At 35.8% G+C, this 26,123-nt stretch overlaps 1 protein-coding gene across 1 annotated transcript in view; it reads left to right on the top strand.

Annotated features, from left to right (window-relative positions):
• Ano3 (anoctamin 3) overlaps positions 1–26,123 on the top strand; it is a 283,103-nt gene that overhangs the window by 243,593 nt on the left and 13,387 nt on the right. The window contains exons 15-20 of the mRNA XM_032903871.1: positions 2,861–2,943; positions 3,344–3,484; positions 3,712–3,876; positions 14,557–14,593; positions 19,122–19,233; positions 19,926–19,983. Of these exons, the coding sequence (XP_032759762.1) occupies positions 2,861–2,943; positions 3,344–3,484; positions 3,712–3,876; positions 14,557–14,593; positions 19,122–19,233; positions 19,926–19,983 (596 nt within the window). The remainder of the gene's footprint in view (positions 1–2,860; positions 2,944–3,343; positions 3,485–3,711; positions 3,877–14,556; positions 14,594–19,121; positions 19,234–19,925; positions 19,984–26,123) is intronic.

Raw genomic sequence — 26,123 nt, 5'->3', positions numbered from 1 at the left:
ACCTTAATCCTGAGCAATGAGGGTTGTAGCTCAGAATTCGGGGTTGATGCTCTGGTGATGAACATTTCTCAGTGCCAGCTTATAAAAGGAAACACACACACACACACACACACACACACACACACACACACACAAAACCCACAATGAGCTCATACAAAAGTACAGGAACTACTAGCAGGTTGGTGATCAGCTCTGACTCAAGCTATTTTAGACATTACAATTTATCTTGACCTTTGATTTGATGGGTCTTTATGAGAAGCTTTGTGGAATTTCTTAAGATTAACAAACCTCATACAGAACATACAGAACATAATAGGAGATGCGGTCAGCATAACCCTGCTCTGAGTCAAGTTATTTTTCTGTATCAATGACTAATAAGTAAGTTATAGCAACATTATGAAATAGCTGGTTGTCATGGAACAAAATGACTACAGATATGCTGGGGGATAGACAGACATCGACATGTTTTCTTCTACTCTCCACGCTTACAATTTAGGCTGATGGCTAAGTTAAAACTGATTATGTGGTATGATACAGTTGTGGAAGCCATAACTCCACTGCTAAGCATAGGAGTTAAAATTACTGTGATATCATAAAATGCAAGCCTGAGTAGGACCACTTTGTTGTCTTGAGAATCTAGACAAGGAAAATATTTAATCATCTTTATTTTTAAGTTAACTTTGTTGTGTATATTGATTCATGCCTCTAATATTAGCAATCTGGAGATGGGAGCATGGCTAGCCCGAGACACACAATAAGTTCTAGGCTAACCCAGCATTTATAGTGAGAAACTGTTTCAAAAGAAATAAAAGACTTACTTATTTCTTGTTGAGATTATAGGTTGATGGTATAGAGGACACTATGTCCATCACTTGAAAAATCAACAACAACAACAACAACAACAACAACAACTCCAGAGTAAAGAAAAGACAAGTGTTCTAAACCTGTTGTTTCTGTCTGAGACAGATTCTCATTATGCAATCCTGGCTAGCCTAGAATTTACTGTGTTGAAGGGGCTGGCCTAGAATTCACAGAGATGTACCTGCCTCTACCTCCCAGTGCTGGGGAGAAAATGTGCTCCATCATTCCCAGTCGTAAAACTACCTTTAAGAGTAAAACTTCCAAGCCTCAAAATCCATAGACTAAGGACAATATGAGCTTCCACTCTAAGCACCACTTTTATTAACGAATATACTATACTGACCATTTGGTTGATTGCTGACAGCAATGAGTGTGATAATTTTTGAAAGTAGTTTCTTTTTTAATTAATATCTTAGACAGGCATTTATAAGTAATGAAATTTATCCTTGCTTTATGCTGGGACACTAAATTATTCTCAGAGCTTTTTTAAAATTAGTTTTTAAAAAATGAGACTATGAATTCATTTGAGATCTCAAATAAGTCATGTACAAAATGAATGTATCTCAGTGAGAAAGAACTTATAACACACAACCCAACTGAACGCCTGCTTTAATGAAAATGCCATTCTGTCTAGACTCAGTATCTGTTTTTGAAGGTAATTGCTTTGAAACTCCAATCATTCAAGATCACCTTTATTTTATTTAGATTTTGTGTTAAGAGTTTTCTTCTTCAAGTGTATGCTAATGAGGAAACTTAAGAGGCAATCCCATGCTCCCACCCTGGTCAACTGTAAGCCTTGACTACAACTGATGTCAATTAGTGTGTGATTGTCCATGTTAAAATGTAACATGGTCTTGGCTAGAAAGCATGGAATATTATCATTGCTTAATTAACACTGTGCCTTTTTCCCATTCATTCTCTCTCTAGAGAATTCATTCTCTCTGTTTCTCTGTCTCCCTATCCCTCTTCCCTTCCCTCTCCCCCTCTCCCTCCCTCTCCAACTTTTTCAACCCCCCTTCTCTCTTAAATCCCTCTGTTGGTAACAATGATTGTAGTCTGTTGTTTTAAAGAGCAATCCAGTGCTGGGAATCATCTCTTGTCTTTTAATCAATGAAGTCCGGTGATGGTGCCTCTTTTAGCCATTTCTAATCCTTTAGGACTTTTCAGGAAATCAGCATATAGTATAAATGGTAGGTCTAAAAATAGCGGGGAAACCTTGCAGAATGTAGCAGCTAGACCTGCTCAGGGAAGAGCAGTGGCCCTGGCTCTCCCACCAGTATGTACTCTGATTGCAGACCAATACATGGAGCACCTTTGATTTCAAATCCAATTGAGTGATCAATATTTTCATTATCTTCTTGACTAGTGTAAGAGAATTAATCATTTTCTAAATAAAATTAATGATACCTTGAAAGACATTTTATAATTCTTAAAATGGGATTAAAATGTAAGGTAACTTAAGGCATATGGTATTTAATTAGTAATTTATATTCAAACTTTTAATTATAAAGGTAAAATTAAAATTCAATATTTCATCCTTTCCCACCTTGCACTTTATCTCTTTCTCTCACACCGCTTGTCTCTGGTCTTGGATGAGTAATATCGGGTTTTGATTATCTTTGGTAGATTAAAATTTAAAGTTTTGAGGTAATTTCAAATACTGCTAAAACCTAAAGAATTCATTACTCTAATCTTGACCCTTTCTCCTATCATCATTTTTGATATACAATGCCAACAAAAACATTATCAATTTTAGTGTTAAAAATTGTCTCCCTTTAGGCACGCATACAGAGAGCTTCCTATAAACACCAGAAAGAAAGACGCTTTAAATACAAATTCCAATATTTATTTATTAACAAATCAATCACTTTAAACAATTTGATTAATTATATGATGGAATATACCTGCCTGAAGAAAAGCAACATGTATGTTTTAGGTGGAGAATTATTGCATTATTATTATTATTATTATTATTATTATTATTATTATTATTTTATAGCCACTGTCTTTCTTGAGTTTTGGAAAAGGAGAAGAAGCATACTGACTTACACATGGGACCTTATTGAGTGGGAAGAAGAGGAGGTAAGATATTGGGGAAATAGAAGTTAAGGAATCTGGGAAAGTACATAAATCTCAGAGCTACTCAGTGCAGTAACATCAAACTAGAAATAGATTCTCATCTCTACATCATACTGACAAGATTCTTTACTTTATGAAGGTAATACAGGCCAAGGGTGAAAAAGTACATTGTTAAAACCATTTCTACAATGTTTTCTTAAAGTGGATCCATAGAAAATTGTCCTAAATAAAATACACCCAGGCATTTAGTTGAGCTGTAAGTGGCATTCCTCTTTAGAAGGTTGCATCTTTGTGCAAACAACACAACAGCAGGATATATTCAAGAGTCTGTATTAACTCTCAAAAGATGTTTTTATTTTAATTTGTGGATTTCCTACTTAGGTAAACTTACTTTCTCCCATAGGAAACACTTCGCCCCCAGTTTGAAGCAAAATACTACAGGATGGAGATAATAAACCCCATCACAGGGAAACCTGAGCCTCATCAGCCTTCATCTGACAAAGTCACACGACTTCTTGTGTCTGTCTCAGGGATCTTCTTCATGGTAAATACGGTCATCAGCACTGTGAGAATGATGCAGGATTCTGTTTTTAGAAGAATATGCTGGTACACCAACTCATTTTGTAATCCTAAGAATGCAGAAGAAAACTGTTTTCAGTGTCATTTTAATATATTTCATTTTAATATATATCGTTTAATATATATGTAATTTGCTTTTCATTTGCTAATAACACAAAAGTACAGTGTCCTTTTTGTTTTTGCCCTCTGCAGATCTCCTTGGTCATCACAGCAGTGTTTGCAGTTGTGGTGTACCGTCTGGTTGTCATGGAACAGTTTGCATCTTTCAAGTGGAATTTCATCAAACAGCACTGGCAGTTTGCTACATCTGGTGCTGCTGTCTGTATCAATTTCATAATCATCATGCTGCTGAATCTTGTAAGTGTTCATGGCATTATTTCTCATAGGCACACAAACAGTCAGAAAGGACTGTATCTCCTTAGTATTGAAGTCTGTCATATGTGTGGGTTATAGTAGGGAGTGAGTTAAGTACTTGTTAGTATGAGTTGCTTTCATGAACTTGTCTGTGTCAACAACCCCATTGCTTAGATCCACTCAAAATAGCAAAGCCTCCCCTTGTCACGCTCAGGGAAATAGAAAAGCATCTCTCCTGATCCAAGGCCAAATGTTGATAGCATGTACAAAAATATGTCCACCAAAGCTTTCTCCCCAAAAATGTTTATAGCCTGAAGTCTGGTATTGTACAGACATTGCTCCTGCTGAGATTAACTGAACCTGCCTCCCTGTTTAATGGTATGTAATGAATATGCTGAGCTTCCAGAATGCTGTAGCTTGACTGTCTTAGAGCCCAGTCCAATGGGTAGCTGCTTTTCCTCCCATGTGGCAGCACGTCTGTCTTTTCTTCATGCCCTTTCCACCCCAGTGAGGTCAGTCTTTGAAGGATATAGAAAGTTATCTTCTTTGACTATAAGGGATTATTATGTCAGATTATTATGTGATAATTTATAAATGGAACACTCTTTGTTTAAAAATCTCACATGTATGTATTGACTTGTACTTGAAATGTCTATTATGAGGTAGCCAGATGTTTGTTACTGGGCTACCTCTTAAGAGCTGTTGTCATTCAAAAGTAACTTTCTGCAAACATATAAGACACTAATGATCAATTAAAGATAATATTTGTTCTTTCAATTTTTTATCAACCCCATAAGGTAAATGGTATATTAGGTTTATTAATGAAAATACTGGGTTTCAAACAACTTAAATAAATTGGCTCAGATATCATCTATCTATCTATCTATCTATCTATCTATCTATCTATCTATCTACCATCTATCTATCTATCTACCATCTATCATCTATCTTTCTCCCCATCATTTTTGCACACTCTCATTCTTATACAAACATAGAGATATACTATTAATGCCAGTATAATTTTACCATGAGGTAATAGTTATAATTAACTTAGAAATACAAAAATAATAGTATTATGTCAAGGAATATGCATTTGTATTCAAATATTCCAGATATTGTGACATATTTTCCTAGGAAGGACTGGAGTCATTTTTTTTTAAAATGGTCATAAATACTTTAAGAGAAAAATGAATAACCACTATGATAAAAGAGTATATTTTACTTCCAGGCCAAAAGTTAACACTTTTAAAATAAATTCCACTATTCTACTTCGGTTTAGTCTATAAAAATAGAATGTTATTTATATATACTATCCCCCAAACAGGCCATGAACTTATTTCTGTTCCTAGATCATATAATGTTTAATAAATCTTTGCCTTAGTTAAGGTTTTATTGCTGTGAACAGACACCAGACCAATGTAAGTTTTATAAAGGATAGCATTTAATTGGGGCTGGCTTACAGGTTCAGAGGTTCAGTCCATTATCATCAAGGTGGGAACATGGCAGCATCACAGCATCCAAGTAAGAATGGTGCAGGAGGAGCTGAGTTCTACATCTTCACCCAAAAGAAGCCAGGAACAGTCTGAGCATCCCCAGGCAGCTAGGAGGAGGGTCTCCCAGCCCATCCCCACAGTGACACACTTCCTCCAAGGCCACACCTTCTAATAGTATTCACTCTCTGGGCCAAGCATGTGCAATCCATCACATTCCACTCCCTGGCCTCTATAGGCTTGTTTAAACACATGAGTCTATGGAGACCATACTTAAACATAGCATAATGAAAAAGTACATTTAGTCCAACTTCCAAAGTCCCCATAGTCTATAGCAGTATCAACAATATTAAAAGTCTAAAGTTCAAAGTCTCTTCTGAGATCCATCCAATCACTTAACTTTATTCCCAAATTAAGACAGGCAACCAGCTGGGCAAACTCCAAACTCTGCCATCTCCATGTCTGATGTCAAAGTGGTCTTCAGATCTTCAACTCTTTTTTCACCTTTGTTGACTGCAACAAACTTCTTTCACCTGAGTTGGTTCCACTCCCTGTTCCCAGCTTTCCTCAGAGATAGCCTGTGGCTCTGGAATCCTTACTATCTTTGGGTCTTCAAGGCAGATTCAATGTTACAGCTTGTTTCAATATCTTAGATCTACACATGATCCTCCAAAGGGCTGACTTCACTTCTCCAGCTCTGTCCTCTGTAGCACGCAGGTTGATCCACTCCACTGCCTCAGCTGTTCTTGGTGATCATCCCACAGTACTGGCATCTCCAACACACTGAGATCTTCTGTTGCAATTAGGCTCCTTCACCAATAGCCTCTCACAGGCTCTCTTCATGATGCCAAACCTCAACTCCTTTACATGACCCCTTCAGTCCAGGGCATCAGTTGTACCTTCCGCAGTGGCCTTCCATGGCCTCTCACGGTGTCCAGACTCAAATTTTCTTCATGACCCCTTCATGCCTTCAAAACCTGTACCACCTGGGTAATTCTTACACACTACCAAGTCCAGCCACAGCACAAGGTACAACCTTGGCATCTCTGGAACACAGCTCTCAAAAAAAAAAAAAAACCAAAAAAACTTCCCAGAAGATTTCACCTCAGTGATGCTGACTTCTTTCTTAGCTCCAACTAACCAGCATCAATTGTCTCCTTCTCCTCTTAAACATAAAGCCAGAGACACATGGCTGAAACTGCTGAGTTCTGCTGCTTACAGGAGCTGGATCATGCCTCCCTTGTTTTATTACATTATCACTAGTTTTCTCTTCTCTAACTCCTTCACTGCCTAAACTTAGCTGTTCTGGTCTTACTCTGTGGATAGACCTTGAATTTAGAGATCTGTATGCCTGTCTCGTGGGATTAAAGGCATGTACTAAGTTGCCTGGAGCTAATTTAGCTGGGTGGGATCTTGCCCCAAGGTCATTACTTCTTTAATTCAATTTAATATCCTTGAACACAGGATTCAGCACCATTTCACTTCCTGGTGTCCCTTTAATACTCAAACCATATATTTTATATTTTTCCTTTTTCAACTTCCCCTTTTTCATTAAAATGCTTTTCATAAGACTTAACCAGAGAATAACATCTATAATGGGCGTTTCTGAGACTTCCTTTGTCAAAGCAATTAATCTAAATCTCTTCACCTCAACCTCAGGCACACTCTTTGGACAATGGCAAAAATCATCCACAATTTTTCCCCAAAATACCACAAAAACAGTGTTTAGGACACACACTGAAATTCTTTTTCACTGAACCATCTTGGGTCAGGTTCAAGAAGTTCAAATCACTTTCAGTAACAAAGTCTTTTGCATTCCTACTAAGATAGCCCATTAAGCCCCATTTAAAGCATTTCACTGCTTTCCAAATCCAAAGTCCCAAAATCCACATTCTTCCAAACAAAAGCATGGTCAGGCCTATCACAGCAATACCCCAATCCTGGTATCAACTTCTGTCTTAGTTAGGGTTTTGTTGCTGTGAACAGACACCAGTCCAATCTAAGGTTTATAAAGGACAACATTTAATTGGGGCTAGTTTACACGTTCAGAGTCCATTATCTTCAAGGCAGGAGCATGGCAGCATCGCAGCATCCAAGCAGGCATGGTGCAGGAGGAGCTGAGTTCCACATCTTCAACCAAAGGAATCCAGGAATAGACTGAATGAGCATCCTCAGGCAGCTAGGAGGAGGGTCTCCAAGTCCACCCCTACAGTGACACACTTCCTCCAACAGGGCCACACTTTCTAATAGTGCCACTCCTTGAGCCAAGCATATGAAAGCCATCACAACATTGAAAAGACATTGAAATAATTTACAATTCTGCAAATTAATGTAGAATGTAATCAAAGAGATACCAATCAGCATGATTTTTAAATATATCTGCTAAAGATAAGAACAAAAGAATAAAAATCAAGGTAAAGTGTGTTTCCTGGTATAAAGCTAAACACTATCAAGTTTCTCCTCAGAAAATAAAACTGTGGGTAATTTTCCCCCATGTCAACACAGTCTGATACTAACATTTTGAATTTTCTGGACTATCAACATTAACCTTATAGCCCACTTAAAACTAGTAAAAAGACAAACTTTTACTTCAATTTTTATTACTGTAGTTAAAGAAAATCTTCAATGATGCAATCCAAGTTTGTAAATATCACAGTATGTTTTAGCATAGCAAAATTGGGGAAACAGTTAAAGTCCATGAAAGAATGTTAATTCATACTATGTACAATACAGAAAGACATGACCTAATTAAATACTACTTCAATATTAAGAAATAAAATATAGTTACTTATAAATGTACAATTTTACATGATTTTAGTTTTCTAGAATATATGCACCTATATACACATCCCATTCTAAGACACATTCATCCTCAGCTAAGCTTCTTACAAAAGGTTTCTCTTTTTTCCATCCTCTTAATCCTAATAAACCAAACTTCACCTAAGTCCTCACTTATGCACCGCATTCTAATTTCACTTCTGTAGTTATCACTCGTCTCTTTAACAGGGCTTTTCTCCACTACCTATTTCTATCTTGAGTCCCACCATTGACTAGAATCACAAATGACTCTCACATCTGTGGTTTTCTTTCTCTCCTATAAGCTTCAGAAGCAGGAACTGGGCAGATGGTTCAATAGGGAAAGTATTACCATGCAAATGTGTACCTGAATTTGGATCCTCAAAACCCGATAAAGCAAGCCCACACCTCCAAGTACAAACATATGAATATCTTATGAATATTCCTCTCCTCTCCTCTCGTCTCTCTCTCTGTCTCTCTCTCTGTCTCTGTCTCTCTCTCTCTTTCTCTCTCTTTCTCTCTCACTCACTCTCTCTCTCCTTTTCTCTCCCTCTCCCCCCTCTCACACACACAGACACACACAGATACATACAGATAAACACACACACACACACACACTCACAAATTAAAAAAGTGTTAAATCAATATGCTAAAGAAAATAAATGATTTAAATACAAAATTTTCTCACTAGGTATCTGTATTTGGTGGAGGCCCAATATACTTTTGATTTTAAAAAGCAAAGAGTGAAGTCAATATGTTGAGTCTCTACCTAGAAAGACCTCTGACATTAGTTAAAGCCAGAACTAATTTAACCATTAAACCACTTGGCTAACAGCCTCACAAGCTTACCACCTTGACTGAGTGACTTGAAAGCACAAGTCTTTTCTTAATACTGCAAATCAGATACCCAGAGTCCTAGGAGAACTCAGACTGAATCAGCTTTCCATTTCACATATCTCTGTTCATTTTTGCATTGATAGTCAGTGATTATTAAACTACAAACACATCTTCTCCCTTACAACTAACCACGCAGATGATTTGTAAATGAATTTAGCATAAACAGGGTAAATATACAGCCAACTGGACCAATGTAAAAATAATATTATATTCTTCAGAGTTAATCAGTGTAAGTTAATAATGCTCTTCAAAAATTCCATATTTGTTTCCTATCCAAAATGTTAAAGCACTTCACAATTATTAAACACTCTTGCCAATTCACCTGAATATACAGTATTAATTGGATACAAATAAGGACATAATAAAATATCAAATATATTTTCAAAATGTTCATCTCACCATACAAATGCTACCTCCTGTTATGTTATTTTGAGGCCAAAGTCAATGTGCAGTTAAAAATGTGCTTATGAAGGACTGAGCCTAAGTAAAGATATTCTATTACTCTAATGGGCTTTTCAGCTCTAATCTGAACACATTAAATTATGAAATGTAGACATGAAAAATATTTTAAATCATCCAGATTTCTTTAAATCAGTAATCTTCAAGGCTCTTTAGGAAATATAAGGTATTCCACAAACCGTATGCTATTCTGAAGTGCTTTCTTCTCCTTTTCTTTCTTTTATCCTATTTCTGATTGCTTGTTGGGAGTTTTCCTTCTGAATCTCTATTATCCAGCATCTGCTTTCTAAGTCCAGCAATAGGCAGTGAACAGCTTAGTCTTCCTGTGTCTGTTTAGCCCCTTCTCTGACTGGCCACAAAGACATTGAAAGAATCTGTGTAAATTGCACAATTGACTCTTTTCTTTAGTACCTGATATTGTTTAATGCCCATCAGTCCCTCTGATGTGAATTATAAATGCGTTGGCTAGGCAAAGGAGACACTGCTTTATTCTAGCCAGTTTTCTTTTCTTTAGAAAGTTATTCCTCCTTCCCTCTGTCCCTCCCTCCCTGTCCCCCTCCCTCTCTTGTCTCCATGTCAGCTTGACAAACCACTTTCTCTTCCCCTGTACTTTGCCAATTCATACCCCTAGTTTCTTGGGTCACAGAGCTTTCTCTGTCTGAAATGTTCTTTTTCCTTTTGTCTCCTTGGAGAATATCTCTTCATCATTGAAAATAACAGTTAAGGATCATTTCCTCCATAAAGCCTTTTCTTGGTGCCATGCATAGAATAGAACTGTCTCTTTGTTTTTATTCTTGTCATGAGGTTCTTGGACTGCCTGCTTATTCTCATCCACAGTAGTCACTAGAAGAATAAAACAATCTCTTTGTGAACACTGTTCTTTGCTTCTCTTAACTTTATCCCACTGTTAGTGTTGAGTTCACTTAGCTGAGGCCATAGCTTCCTCTTCCGGCTGGAGTTTGTTGGTATATTTTAATCTAGGTCCCAGGTGTTTGTTTAATGCTAGTATAGCATTAAAAATACATCCTTTGAGTAAATTTGAAGGTTTTTACTTTCCAAAAGTTCTAGTATCCTGCATATTATGTGACCAAGATAATTTTTGTTATAATAATTCTAATCTTTGTGTCTTTTAACGTACATTTTAATTTAAACTCAATCAAAGGCCATGCTCCCCCCCCTCAATACACAATTCGACAGAGGTATATCATGACATTTATAAATAAATATCCAATTGAGGATAAAAATATATTCCACTGTAACCAAATTTGGCCATAATTTCATTATACTAATCTTGAAAATAATTTATAAAATTTGTCCAATTTAACCTATCTAACAAACAGCCTGAAGTATTTCCTTTGTGACAACAGGAAAACTGTATTAAACCAAAACATTCAAAATTTCTTTGATGGTTCTGAGCCAGTTAGTCCCTAAATTAGCATTAGACAGACCACTAATTTGTGAGATATAAAATAATAATACTGATTCACAGCCAAGATGAGAAACTTCAAAGGAAGAATAAAAAACAATTCAAGCATAATTAAAAGTTCAATTTCCCACTTTAACATCCATTTGCCAAATTTATAATTAAAAATCGGGAAGGACAAAGTTTGACGAAACAGAGTTGCTTGCCAGTTCCACCCCTTCCCTGACTTCGTTTCACTCCTGTTGCTGACAACACTACAGCCTCTGTCACATCTGGGAATGTTCCCAAAAGTATTTCAATGAAAACAAAAATGTAAAATTGTTCCAAATATATCCTTCCTGCTCAACGATTAAGCCTTACCTTATTTTTAGCACATTATAGTGAAATCACTGCCTAACATAGTAATTATAGAGTATTTCTTGAACAAAAATAGAAAAAAGGAAGAGAAAGATGAAAGAAAGGAAGAAAGAAAGAAAGAAAGAAAGAAAGAAAGAAAGAAAGAAAGAAAGAAAGAAAGAAAGAAAGAAAGAAAGGAAGGAAGGAAGAAAGGAAGGAAGACAGACAGAGAAAAAAGAAAAGAAGGAAGGAAGGAAGGAAGGAAGGAAGGAAGGAAGGAAGGAAGGAAGATCTGAGTAGATGCACTGCTGTGCTTTGTCACCCAAACCTTTATTGCAAAGTCCACCAAAGAATGCCCTCTTCTGAGTCCTCCTGTTATCTTAACTGTGTTTAGTATACAGAATACATAATACGGAGGCAGGGGTGCCTCAAATATATCAGACTAATGTATATCATCCGCATCAGTTCTGTAGTCCTCTTCATCTTGGAATTCTACCTGTAGAGAACAGAGCATGAATTTCTATGCATATTTCAAGGTTCTAATCACTGCTACCAAAACCCTCAAGAACTACCTTTGCCTTTCCTGAATGCCTGTGCATCTTGTCGCCAATTATGTCAATAGATTATTATAGAATGTGGGGGTCAAGATTTGGTCCACTTCTGAACTTGGAAAAGAAATCATGCCAAGTGACTCATTTAGTAAAAGGCATGACTGTCTAACACAATGTGTGTCCATGCACATGTTTTCTAGAAATCCAGAAGGTTTAGACACTAGAAAATCAGTCCTTCAGACTCTGCAAATCTGTTTAGAATTTGGTTTTTCAGTGGAAGCCATGCTCTGATGCAGAGACAACACACACTAAAACAAGTGCAAAACTCCCTGATATGCCTTTCCTGCATTTGCTGCTCTTTCTCCCTGGTTGATTTTTATATAATACACATTTTATATAACACACCAACAAAGCATTAGTTAAAAGCTGGTGCCTTTTAAGCTTAGAATGAATTCTAAAATGATTGCCAGGGCCAAGCATGCCCTAGAAACCTGTTTCCCTCTGGGATTACTCTGGTTTATCAATTACTAATTTACCCTGCTATTTCTGCCACTCCTGTCCTAAGTTTTGCTCATTGCGAAGAGACTATCTATCTTAGGACCCTCGGAGACGATCAGTCTCACAACCTTTGCATCCTTGTTCATTTTTGTCCACATATTTTCTCAATGAATATTTCTGCTTGACGCTCTCCCTTGCTTCTGAAGGAAGCATCATGTTCTGAAAGAGACTTCCCTACTGTAAAGTAAACATTTTTACCGGTTTTTGGAGACAGGGTTTCTTCCTGTAGTTCTGGCTGTCCTGGAAGTCACTCTGTAGACCAAGCTGGCTTCAGACTCACAGAGCTCTGCCTGTCTCTGCCTCCTGGATGATGGGATTAAAGGTGTGTACCACCCCCTCCTAGCTTTACCTCTTGACATATGTGTTGGCCGTTTGTGCCTTCCTACTGACAATTAAGGTCCATGAAAATATAGCCTAGATCTGGGTAATCATCTGTTACTTGATTTTTCCCAAATACTATCTAACCTAATAGAAATGACTGATGAATGTTTAATATAAAACAGTATATGTGAAAAGAAATTCTACTTAATGTATGTAACAATAGGTAACTTTAGAAGTTCCCTAAGATGTATCATGTTATCATATAAGTATTAGAATGAGAATGCTTGTCTATTATTGTTCTTGTGATTTTTCCTCCCCCAGTTATATAGGCATTGTATTCCTCATATTCAAATTCACACAGAGACAGCTTCCTTTCTCAACCTGTTGCTACCATATATCACACATTTGAATGGATATAAGGCATGGATTCTTCCTGTCTTTAGAGTTATTCTTAACAAATTGTTTTGTGAACTGATAGTGGAGTGTATCATATGGGTCATACCAATTAGCTCTGTCATTTGAGTCTAGACTATTCACGTTCTTAATTATCTTGGATAAGTTTCTAACAGAAATTTGTAGCATTCCTCCAAATGTTATTGTCATCTCTTGGGGCATCCAGGTAAAGATGTTTCATCACAGACATAGATGGGTTCTATGTGCCAAGTTCTAAGATAATGCATGGATGGTGGAAAGTGTTCATAATGGAACATTCTAACCATACTTCTTGCTAGATATTTTATTCTGTCAGGCCACATGACTGATATCCTCAGTCTTATTTCTCTGTTTTTCAAAATGGTGTTAGTATACTTATTTGACAAAATTGCTGTTCTCTAATTACCTAATGGAAACTGCTGGCACGTGTGAAATACTGTAAATGGGAAACACTTAGACTAGGACTTCAATCCTCAGGAGGGCATTCAGCTCAACGCTCACAAATAGTAGCTAGTAAAATGTTCCTTGTCAGCTAATAAAATTCACCCTGTTAAAATCCCTTGGGAACCTGTTATTGTCATCTGACTTTATAACATGTAGGGCATGGGAAAAAGCATGGTTCAATGGTAATAACAAGTGCTCACAAAATCAAAGTAATCTTGCTTAAAATTTGAAAATAGTAGCTCATTAATAGGAGTGAAATTTTAAAAATCAATAAACAAATAAATAAATAAAAACAAATACCCGTATTAGAGAGGGAATATCACCTTAATATAATTTGTCTCAAGATAGTCTTGACCTTAAAAAGAGATAGATATGGATCATGGCTAAAATAAAATAGGAACGGTTTTATTAAAAAACAGTCAGAGAATATGAGCCATTGATTAAGTGATCAAATACATTCCTTGAATTCTGAATACTGTGAACATGACTACTGTTTGGTTTTGTTCTTATCTATTTGTATGTACATACATGTGTCTGGGTATGTGTTTGTCATGTATATTTAGATATTTGATCCATCCAGAAGGGGGCATCAGAGTTCCCCAAGGCTGCAGTTGCACACAGTTGTGTATCTCATTTTAGCCACTTACAAGCTGAACAAATTTTGTTAACTTTTGTCTTTGTTTAGGAAGTAGATATTCAATGAAAATAAAAATAGCAACAGAGAGCAGATAATAAGGCGTCGACATACACATGTATTTCTAAACTCATTTGTAATTCAGTATATATATATATATACACACATACATATATATGTCTGTGTGTGTGTGTGTGTGTACACCACATACTGCATTAATAAATATTTCTACTTGCTAAAAATGTAGAACCTTGTAGACACAATTTAGATACTTTTTTGAAACCATTAAAGGCTAGCACTAGATAAAAAAAGAATAATATTTATCTATATCCTCTTTTGCAGGCCTATGAAAAAATTGCATACCTCCTCACAAATTTAGGTAAGTTCAGTTTTCTTAGTTTATTTGTAATAAGTAAATAACTCTGCATCTTAGCATTTAGATCTTTTGAGTATTTTCATATTTTGTCTTCAGTTATGAAAGTGTTTACAAATATCTAGAGAGATGAGCAGCTGGAAATTGCCTCATCCTTCATTCAAGCCTTTTTCTTAGACTTCTGATACCTTTGCTGCTCCTTTCTTTTGTATGTGAAATGTGCTGAGAAAGGGGGTCACCAACATACTTGACCTATGTCTGTAAGGAATTCTTACAGGAACTAATTTGATTTTCTCTTTTCATCCAGTAGCACATAGGCTATGAACTGAGAACTTGTGGGTTGAATTTTTTGTTCAGCAACTTATTCTAGTTAGCTACAAAGCAGTGATCAATAGCTTATCTCTTGACACCTTAAATTCATTGATTGAAATGAAGATACTATTCCCTCTTTCTCCTTCCTTTTTTCTGCCCTTCCTTCCTTCCTTCCTTCCTTCCTTCCTTCCTTCCTTCCTCCTTCTGTCTTTTCCTTTGTTTTCATTCATTCTTTCTTTTCTTCTTTATCCTTACTGTTTATTTGTTTGTTTGTTTGTTTGAGACAGGGTTTCTTTGTGTAGCCCTGGCTGTTCATAAACTCACTCTGTAAATGATGCTGCCAAACTCAAAAGATCCTGTAATTAAAGTATGCACCATTGCGCCACCACCACCTGACAAGGATAATATTTTTACAGAATTTTATTTAGGATTACTGTGATATATTTCATATTTTACCCACTAGTCCTGAAGGAAGATAGCTCTAGTAAGCCTATGAACTGTTTGAATACTGAGTTTGATTTCTATCTGTTTGTTTCTCTTATCTCTACATTTTGATGTCTTTCTTGTAAAAGACTTTTCTGAAGTGCTGGGTAAATAATGAGTCTCATTCACTGAAAGTTTTGGATTACCTATATTTGTCTGTCGGTCTGTCGGTCTGTCTGTCTGTCTATCCACCCATCTATCTACCTACCTATCATCTATCATCTATATTGATCGATTGGTCTGTCTGTCTAGTGTGTGAGTGTGTGTGTTTGCATGTGTGTGTGTGTGTGTGTGTGTGTGTGTGTGTGTGTGTGTGTGTGTCTGCCCACCATGGTCCAATGTCGAAGTCAGATTTTTACATCTACAATGTGTGCTTCAGAAATTGAACTCGAATGTCAGGTTTGGCAGCAAGTACAACAAACCAAAACAAAAGTATGTGATTGACTACTAGTTACCAACACGCCCTATAGAATGAAAAAATTTCCATCTTTTTTTTTTTTTTTGAAAAATACCTACTGTTAGATTTTAGATAGTGTCTTGATTTAGCAATTTCCCTTTGGAAACATGTTTACTTATATTTGACTCCTCTTTCTGTCTGCTGACTCAGGAAAATAGCTATGGCTTTCAGAATACATTTGTGCATACAATTTCTCCCTTGGGGTGCTCCAAGACACATTATCACTGGTTCTATTTTTTATGGTACTTCTGATTCTTCTGCCTTCTATGATCTGATGAGCTTGTCAAGGCATCCCTTTGGGGCATTGCCCTTCTTCGACTGCTAGCTCCATACTCATTAGTTTCAAGCTCTGCTGAATACTTAGTTACTTGATACCAAGTCTTTTTCAACTTCAAGAGAACAGACTTCTTCCATCTGCTGGCTTCTCCTTTCTCCTTAACTCATTAGTTATGATGCTTCCATATTAATACCTATTTGAATGCTTAGGCTTGTGGGATTCAGTAAGGGTCCATCTGAATATGTACATTGCAAATACTTTAAAAAAGAAAAGAAAGAAAAAGATAAAGAAAAGAACGTGAAAAAGAGAGGTTCATTTCTTGACTTCCCTCCAACCCAAAGTTCATTTCTTAAACAATTATAAGCGTTTTCCCCCAACCTCTCCGTCAAAATGAACAAAAGTTATCTTGCAAGATTCTGTCCTCTGATGACTACATTTAGACAGGAAATGCTATAAGTAGCTTTGTTTGCTTGTTTGGTTGGTTGATTTGGTTTGGTTGTTTTTTTTGGAGACAGGTTCTCACTATGTAACACTGCCTTCCTGGAACTCACTATGTAGATCAGATTGGTCTTGAACTTACAAATATCCACCTTTCCCTGATTCATGAGTTCTGGGATTAAAGAAGGGATGAGCCAAGCTTAGCTCTTTCCTTTTTTTTTTTTTTTTTTTTTTTTTTTTAGTGTAGGTTTTGACATTGAAATGTTTGAATAGTTTCCAATTTGTTATTGTAGATCTACTGGCCAACACACCACAAAGTGTGTATAAAGAGCCAATCACGCATTCATTTGTTCTTTCTGAGTTCAATTGTTTCATCTAGACAATAAAGTAATTGAGCTATATTATCAGAAGCTTTCTTGCAGATTGTTTCAAAGCTCTCTTCTGTCTCTGATACCTATGTTAATTTCTTTAAAGATATTTTGCCTCCAGAACAGATGAATTACAAAAACAAATGAAGATGGGTGGGTTATAATTAATAGGAAAAGGAAAAATGGCTGTTCTAAGTATTAGAATGTCAAAGTTTTTGCTTAGTATTTTATTAATTTTTGACATATAACTCAGTGATGGCATGGTTTCTGTGGATCCATAATTCTTAGTAAATAATCACAGCAAAATTGATATTTTTTTCTTTTTCTTTTTTTTTTTTTTTTTTTTTTTTGGAGCTGGGGACCGAACCCAGGGCCTTGTGCTTGCTAGGCAAGCGCTCTACCACTGAGCTAAATCCTCAACCCCCAAAATTGATATTTTTATGTAAGAAAATCTGACTGTATGATTGTGCATACTTTTTAAAAATCTCTTTGGCTAAGCTAATATTTGTTTCATATTAGAAATTAGATCCTAATTATCAAAGTGAAGCAACTCTAAAAAATGCTTTTTGGGTTTGTTTCCTGTACTTTTGCAAATATTTGGTTTTGAGAAACCACAAAAATTGATTAAATCAATGTTACAGTTGACACTTCTTAAGATGAAATGATTACATATGCATTTCTCCAATGTGGGCTTTATTTTACTTTAGGTTTATGCTTGCTGAAAATTGTATCATGATGGTTATTAGTTGTTTTTTTAAAAAGCATAGGTTTATGGTTGCTGAGAATTGTATCATGATGATTATTAGTTCTTTTTTAAAAAAGCAATTATCTATAGTAAAGATTGGCCTTAATTACATAAATTCAGATTCTGGGAGGTAAACTCAATCAGGACATGCAAGTTTAGGTTTTGTCAGAGGTCAAACTGAGTCATAGCATTGCCATCTTAAAACTCAGAAACCACATACTTCATAGAGAATAAATTTTTAAATAAAGAAATTAACATTTTAAGAAACTAATTTGTGACCAGTGGTGATATAAAGTTTATAACCAGTAGCTAGTTTATTATCAATAGCTATATGCATTAAGAGAAAGCTAAGAAATAATTTGGCTATAAATATATTACCCTAAAAAACAGAATTTATATTGTCAAAATTTAGAGTTCATTTTCTCTTTGAAGGTAAATGTTCATTCAAGATGAGCCAGAATTTGCTCCATGTAAAGATGGCGTAGGATATGGTCAAATAACTGTGTGGTTATTTTGGTAAAGAACCGAGGCAAATACTAAAAATCCCTGTCATTATTGTCAACTCCCCTTGTTATATTTATTGATAGATAATAAGTTTTTCCAAACTCAGTAGCATAGGACAATCAATGTCTGGGAGAAGTGGGATAGAGATTCGGTAGCCAAGGTTAATTTGTTAGGCAGTTTCCCTTGTTCATGCAGTCATCTGCTGGTATGTAGACATCTACAGTGGTCTTTTCACTGACATGCTAAACCTCATGTGGGATCTTGGGGATGGCTGATCTCTTCCATGGCCTTCATCTTTTCCCATGTCCCTTTCTGAATGTTTGCCTTGTGTTTGGGTATAATAGTACATTAGGAATTCTTGCATGACATCTAACTTGTAGGGAGAGACACGTAGAAGTACTTATCGAGCTCCTACATCTGAACTTCCTAGTCTCTTGTTGCAAGATTGAGTCACGTTGCTCAAGGTCTTAGTCCACACCAGAGGCAACTGTATCTGGATAAATGTAGATCCTAGAAGGTACAACTCACTGGATATATACAGCTCTCTAGTGAGAAATGTTCATGCCAGAAGTACTGAATCTTGGTAAGAATATACAGAAAGCTGAATAGCTCACTTTTAATCCACATTACCTTTCAGAATGATTTTATCCAATTAAATCTTAAAAATCTAGACTTTTTGATGATTTCAAATGTGACCTATATGAAGCTTTTATTGATCCAAACAGACCTTTCCACACCAGAATCTTCTCACAGTGGCTAGAGTTCTATTCTTCCATATGCAACATCTTTCCATTTATTTTTATTTTGTAACCTATACACATTCTCTTTGTCTATTTCACTGGAGGACTAAAAAATATTATAAATAACACTGGTGGGTTTTTTTGTTTGGTTGGTTGGTTTTCGTTTGGTTTGGTTCACCTCATGTATGTCGATGCCTGTGTTTCTTGCAGAATATCCTCGAACAGAATCAGAGTGGGAAAACAGCTTTGCTTTGAAGATGTTCCTTTTCCAGTTTGTCAATCTGAACAGTTCTATCTTCTATATTGCATTCTTTTTGGGAAGGTGAGTTAATTTTCCATCAGCTACTGTTGACAGGGAGAAAATAAAACACAAACAACATCTCCATTGCCAATTAGGTAACAGAAGAGCTGAATTCTTGCACTCTGCCTTAGGGTATTTTCTAATCATATTTTATATGTGTTCTTCCTTGGGTTTACACAAACATGCACGCGCACACACGCACACACACTCAGGATGTCATGTATAAGTTGTCATTTATCACTAATTATTATTTTGCTGAGAAGAAAAGAATTTTTATGTATCCCTAAGTTATAATATTTTTGGTGTAAAAACCAGGATCCTTTTATCTGAAATCTGAGAGAGAAAGTATAAATGTAACAAGCCCTGTTAACCCTCTACTTGGTACCACGAGAACAATCAGAAGCTAGAAACATTTTGAACAAAATCATTCAGTACACTATGATGGTATTCATTAACCTGGCCCACACAATACTAAAATATTAAATGTCCTCAGCTTGATATACCTGCACGTTCTCTAGTCATTGGTACTGAGTTCATACATCGCCTTCTCATTTTGAAGTCAGTTTCTTTGATGTTGTTTGAGCATAGCAAATATCAACTGTATGGGACAAGTTGCACCAGGGAACAGGTCTGTCTACCCACACAAGGACTCTGTGTGATGTGTCGCAGGTGAACTTCAGTTAGTTGCTAATGAATTCAAACACTTTTTACAGATTCGTAGGCCACCCAGGAAAATACAATAAGCTTTTTGAGCGGTGGAGACTGGAGGAAGTAAGTAATCGCATGAGAGTGGGTGTGCGGATGGGCGTGGTACAGGCCAGTGACTGCGGGAGGTCATGGGATGAGGACAGAAGATCTCAAGACTGTTAGAGGCACATTTTGGAAGAGAAGAGGTTATTAGGTTCAAAATGGATTCAGTGTCATTTACTTTTAAAATAGGATGATGCTTTCACAGTTAAATACCAATATTCTGACTTCTTCTCTTATCCCTTTTTAAGTCATGTTTGTTTGTTTGCTTCGGTTTGTTTTCTATTTACAAGCCCCACAAATAGAGTTTCCATAATTTCACTCATTAGGAAAAGTAGTATTATTTGCTGAATGAGTTTCTACATATAAATATGAAATGAAAATTCAGTCTAAAAAATCTATCATGAACTAGTCATATAAGCATGTGTGTACATGTACTGAAGCTCATTTCTTTTTAGGGAGGTTACACATTTTTTATTTATTTTTTTCTTTTTAAAATCTTTATTTAAACTATTTTATTTATTTACATTTCAAAAGTTCCCCCTTCTCAGCCCTCCCCTCCCCCAGTTATTTACATACCCCCACATACCCAGTTTCCATATGAATTTGAGAATTACTCTTTCCATATTTGTGAAGAATTGTATTTGAAATTTGATGGGGATTGCATTGAAGCTATACATTACTTTTGGTAGGATGGCTACATTCAGTATGTTAATCCTTGCAATTGATGAGCATGGAGATCTTTCCAATTCCTGGGGTCATCTTTGATTTCTTTCTTCAGAGACTTGAAATTCTTGTCATACAGATCTTTCACTTGTTTGGTTAGTTTCACCCAGGTATTTTATATTATTTGTGACTATTGCGAAGGGTGTTGTTACCCTAGTTTCTTTGTCAATCCATTTATCATTTGTGTAAAGGAAGGCTACTGATTTGTGTGAGTTAATTTTGTATCCAGGCACTTTCCTGAAGTTGTATAGCAGCTGTAGGAGTCTTCGGGGTTCTTATGTATATTATTATATTATCCACAAAAGTGATGCCTTGACTTCTTCTTTTCCAATTTGTATCCACTTGATCTTCTTTTGTTGTCTTATTGCTCTAGCTAGAACTTTGAGTATTATATTAAATAGAGAGGGAGAGTGGGCAGTCTTGTCTTATCCCTGATTTTAATGGAACTGCTTTAAATGTCTCACCATTTAATTTGATGATGGCTGTTTATTTGCTGTATATCGCTTTTATTATGTGCCTTGAATTTCTGATCTTTAAAATACTTTTAACATGAAGGGGCCTTGTATTTTCTCAAAGGCTTTTTCAGCAGGTAATGCAATGATCATGCGATTTTTTTTCCTTTGAGCTTGCCTGTATGGTGGATTACTTCAATGCACTTTCATATATTGAGCCACTCTTGCATCCATGGAATGAAGCCTACTTGATCATGATGAATGGTGGTTTTGATGTGTTCTTAGATTCAGTTTCCAAGAATTTTGTTGAGTATTTTGCATCGATATTCATAAGCAAAATTGGTCTGAAGTTCTTTTTCCTTGTAGGTCTTTGTGCAATTCAGGTATGACAGTAACTGTTGCTTCATAGAATGAATTAGGTAGTGTTCCTTCTGTTTCTATGTTGTGGAATAGTTTAAGGTGTATTGGTATTAGCTCCTCTTCATAGGTCTGGAAGCCTCTGGCCCTGGGCTTCATTTTGGTTGGGAGGTTTTTAATGACTTCTATTTCCTTAGGAGTTATGGACTTTGTAGAATGTTTAATCTGCTCATAATTTAACTTTGGTATGTGGTATCTGTCTAGAAAATCATCTGTTTCATCTCTATTTTCCACTTTTGTTGAATATAGGCTTTCGTAGTGGGATCCGATGATTTTTTTAATTACCTCAGTTTCTGTTGTTATGTCTCCCTTTTTATTTCTGAGTTTGTTCATTTGGATACTGCCTATGTGTCATTTAGTTAGTTTAACTAAAGGTTTATCTCTCTTGTTGATTCTTTCAAAGATCCAGCTTTTGGTTTTGTCGATTCTTTGTATAGTTCTCTTTGTTTCTAATAGGTTGATTTCAGCCCTGAGTTTCATTATTTCCTGCCATATACTCCTAGTGAGTATGTTTGCTTCTTTTTATTCCAAGGCTTTCAGGTGTGCACTTAAATTGCTATGTAGGATCTCTGCAGTTATTTTAAGAGGGCACTCATTGTTATGAATTTTCCTCTTAGCACTGCTTTCATTGTGTCCCATCAGTTTCATTGAAGTCTCTCATCTTTCTTTATTTCTTCCCTGACCAAGTTATCATTGAGTAGAGTGTTGTTCACTATGTGGGGTTTCTGTTGTTCTTGCTGTTATTGAAATTAGCCTTATTCCTGGTGATCTAATAGGATGCATGGGATTATTTCAATCTTCTTGTATCTGTTAAAGCTTGTTTTGTGACTGATTTTATGGCTAATTTTGGAGAAAGTACCATGTCGTGCTGACAATGAGGTATATTCTTTTTTCTTTATTGATTTACAATATACAAAACACCCAAAAAGCATAGGATTGCTCCATCTTATTCACCTTCCCTAAAGCTGAGAAATTGTCTGTCAATTAGTAGCACTTTCTACGGTGAGAAGTCTCTTTGTCAGACTTTGCCAACAGAAGCATTTGAAAAGACCTCTAACTAGTGAAAGGACAACTCCTTTTGTTTGTGGTTTGTTTAATGGAAAATTGAATTGAGAAATACTGTTTATGTCTGTGTTTATACTATATTTCCCTTTGTGTATACTTCCTGTTCACTTTCATAAGACTCTTTGTTTATTAATTTGCAAACAAAATTTGAATCTCATGCTTCAAATTTGCTTCAGATTTTCTCATTTTTCCCTTGTTACTTTTTCTTTAATAGTTCATTTTACAAAAAATATTTAGCATTTATCTGATGAAATTGACAGGTATTTGTTGTTTTCCGTGCCTGTTTTTTTGCTAGTTTAATTTAAAAAAGAGTCTCATGTAGCCCACAGTGAACTTGTTGTGTAGCAGAGGAAGACCTTAAACTCCTGATTCCCTTACCACTACCTCTCAAGTGCTGGGGTTATGTGTCTGTACCATTACACCTTTCTTAAATGACATTGGTCTTATTGAATTTTAGTATTGATATTATTTTTACAAAATTTCTTCTCAATTCTTGGAACATAAAATTACTCAATTTTATTCATCTTATTTTCTAGTATGGTGATATTTAATTTCAAAACTTCCTTTCGTGCTAAGAACAATAAACTATTTCTCCCAAATAGAAACTATGCATTTAACAGCAAAAGCAGAGTCTATATTTGTTGAAGCTTATATCTTACAGTTGTGTCTATACCTGGTCTCTGTTTTCTTGATCAGGAACGTATTCCTTCTCTCAACCAAAGTGACATTAATAATGATTCCACTTGGAAAAAAAACAATTAATATATGGTGTTTTAACATAAGGTTGAAATGCAGAAAGTATTAAGAAAAGATTACAAAAGAAAAGCAAAGGGACAGATAGGTTCCCTATACAAAGCATTTCAAAATTACCAGAAGACCCCACTGATGATATCTTTCTAGATCATTTCAGAAATTGTCTCTGTACATGGATGAAGCCTAAAACTTCCTCACAATTCCTGCTTTACAGTTAAAAAAGAAATAAAGCTGGGCTCAGATGTGATTTACCATTGCAATTTGTTCTTTTCCCTTAATTTATCATTCATGACTATCTGGTTGTCCATGCTAAATTGGTGGTAGTAATAATTAGGGTAACACGTTATTTATAGATAGGAGTTAATTCACAGAGCCCAACAAGCACAGCCCAGGCCTAAGAGATAATCTTCACAGACTGTTGCTGATACTTATCACTATTCTGAAACCATGGCTGTACTTGTACTATTCTGTGGCCACAGACAAAGACTGTGTCAGTATGCATTCCTATAACCCCACCATTTGAGAGCTGAAAACTGAAGATGGCAAGAAGGATGTAAACCCTGAGCGCCTAATGAATCCCAAACCTACGTGGGCTGTTATAAAGTAAGACACTGGGAGTAGGATAGACAGAAACTAAGGACGATGATAACCCTGAGATTGCCTGGAAGTCTCGGGTTTTTCGGTTTTCTTTTGTTCTGGTTATTGATATGTTTGTTGATTTATTCTTGTTGTTATTTATGGCCAAGAGTGGTGCCCACATCCATCAAAAGTCTGGCCACCCACTTAGTAATTTAAGGAGTACTTCTATCAGGGTGGCTCGACTGGGCAAGTTAAGAAACTTAAGGTGGGAACAGAGGAGTTATAGTCATGTAGATATACATTAATGCCCTCTTAAGCATTACCACTCTCAGTATTCAAACGTATATTATCATCATCATTATTTCTTTTATTATTACTTATGAAATTGTGGGAAGTCTTGATTAATCCTTGAAAGTCCCAGAAAAGTAATTATGATACTGGTATTACAAAAATGTCTCATAACCCTCCTCCACACTTCCATTATAGACGTGATATGCAGTGGTTATATTTACCCACAAAGGACTGAATGTTCTAGGAAAAAATAACATTAGCATTGTAATTTATTATGCACCCTAGAAATCTCCAATTATAAAGTATGAAAATTAAGGGTAAGTATTGACTCTGAATTTCTTCACATAAGAAGCAATTATGAACACAGACTTGATTGTGGGCCTCTGATGGAGGGACAGCAATGGACAAACCCATCCTTTTATTTGATAGCATTAATAGTAGAATAGGATGTCATTAGAAATGAACAGTGCTTTATCCTTAGGTCCTAGCAGTCTATGTGCTTAAATTTCCAATTTGGTAAGATCCTAACTGGGACTCTGAGCTCCTTCCTTTTATGACTAGTAATAGGAAGAGGTAGCGCATACTCTCATTTGTGAAATTAAATTAACTTGCATTTCAATCAAAAGTCAAAATTGATATTAAACAGTATAGAGAAAGAAAAAATGTTACAATGTGTCATAACTTCTAAGAAGTGGCTATATCATATTTATGACTCTCACTATAGTTATTTATATCTCACAAAATATCATGTAATTCAATCATAATATAATTCATTATTACATTGTTATAAATTGCTGACATTTACCAAGCACTTAATACATGCTAACATAGTCCAGGAATTGTTACTAAGTGTTCTTTCTATATAATTTTATTAAATTCTCAAAACAGTTACTGCTACTATTATTATATTTATTTATAGCTGAGTGAACAGTAAGTAGAGCAATTTCATAATTTGCCTAAAATCACAAAACTGATGAAATTATGATTTGAATAAAAGCAGCATAGCTTCAAAGTCTTGTCTGGACAGTGTTTCACAGCCACCATTGGGATGGGATGTGAACATAGCCATAGAAATGCATTTTACTGGCTCACACAAATGAGCTAACTTTAGAATAAAAATCCTGAAGTAGGTAAAATCGAGGATTGTATAGCCCGCTCTATTCCCTAGTTTCTTCAAAATATCTATAGGGACTAAAGACTCTAAGCCTCTGTTCACTCTCCCTAAGCCCATTCTCACTAAAAAATGGGAAAATATGTGAAACATTGAACTTTGGTTTGCTCATAAATGCCCAGGTCTTTCATACATTCATCCTTGCCAATGTATACATTCTAAGTATGAGATATTTTACCAAATGAAGTTTAGATTATTTAAGGGTTGGCTTTAGCTCAAGGCCATCACTATATGAATGGACAAACTAAGACCATTGTCCTTTGTTGATCTCTGTGGAACACAGAAAGAGATTTATAAATTACAAATTCTTCAAGACTGAATTTTACCATCTTCACTATTGACCTGCCTTTTAACTTTGGCCAACACTTTACAGAAATTATTCAATCATATTTTTTTGTTGTTTCCTCTCTCCTTTATAATAATATACATATGCCATGACTATACTCCAAGGCAATTGACATCTTTGGTAAATAGAATTTATCCTTAGCACGATGCACGGGAGAAGACTAGAGTTTTCTTTCCTCAGTCTCTGAGCAAGTCAATTTGCCTTCAAGGCTCTCTGCAAAAATGAAGGGCAATTGTCCTCTGTATCTTAGTGATTCACCTTCACACATTCCACCCAGCACATTTATGGTATAAAATGAGAATGAGTTCAGAGGGTCATACATTCATGCTAGAAAGAAGTGTGCTGGGATGATAGACTGGACCCT

The sequence above is a fragment of the Rattus rattus genome, chromosome 5, assembly GCF_011064425.1.
Source record: "Rattus rattus isolate New Zealand chromosome 5, Rrattus_CSIRO_v1, whole genome shotgun sequence".
Taxonomy (NCBI): domain Eukaryota; kingdom Metazoa; phylum Chordata; class Mammalia; order Rodentia; family Muridae; genus Rattus; species Rattus rattus.
Note: the sequence above shows the minus strand (reverse complement) of the source record. Positions and strands in the feature narration are given on the sequence as shown.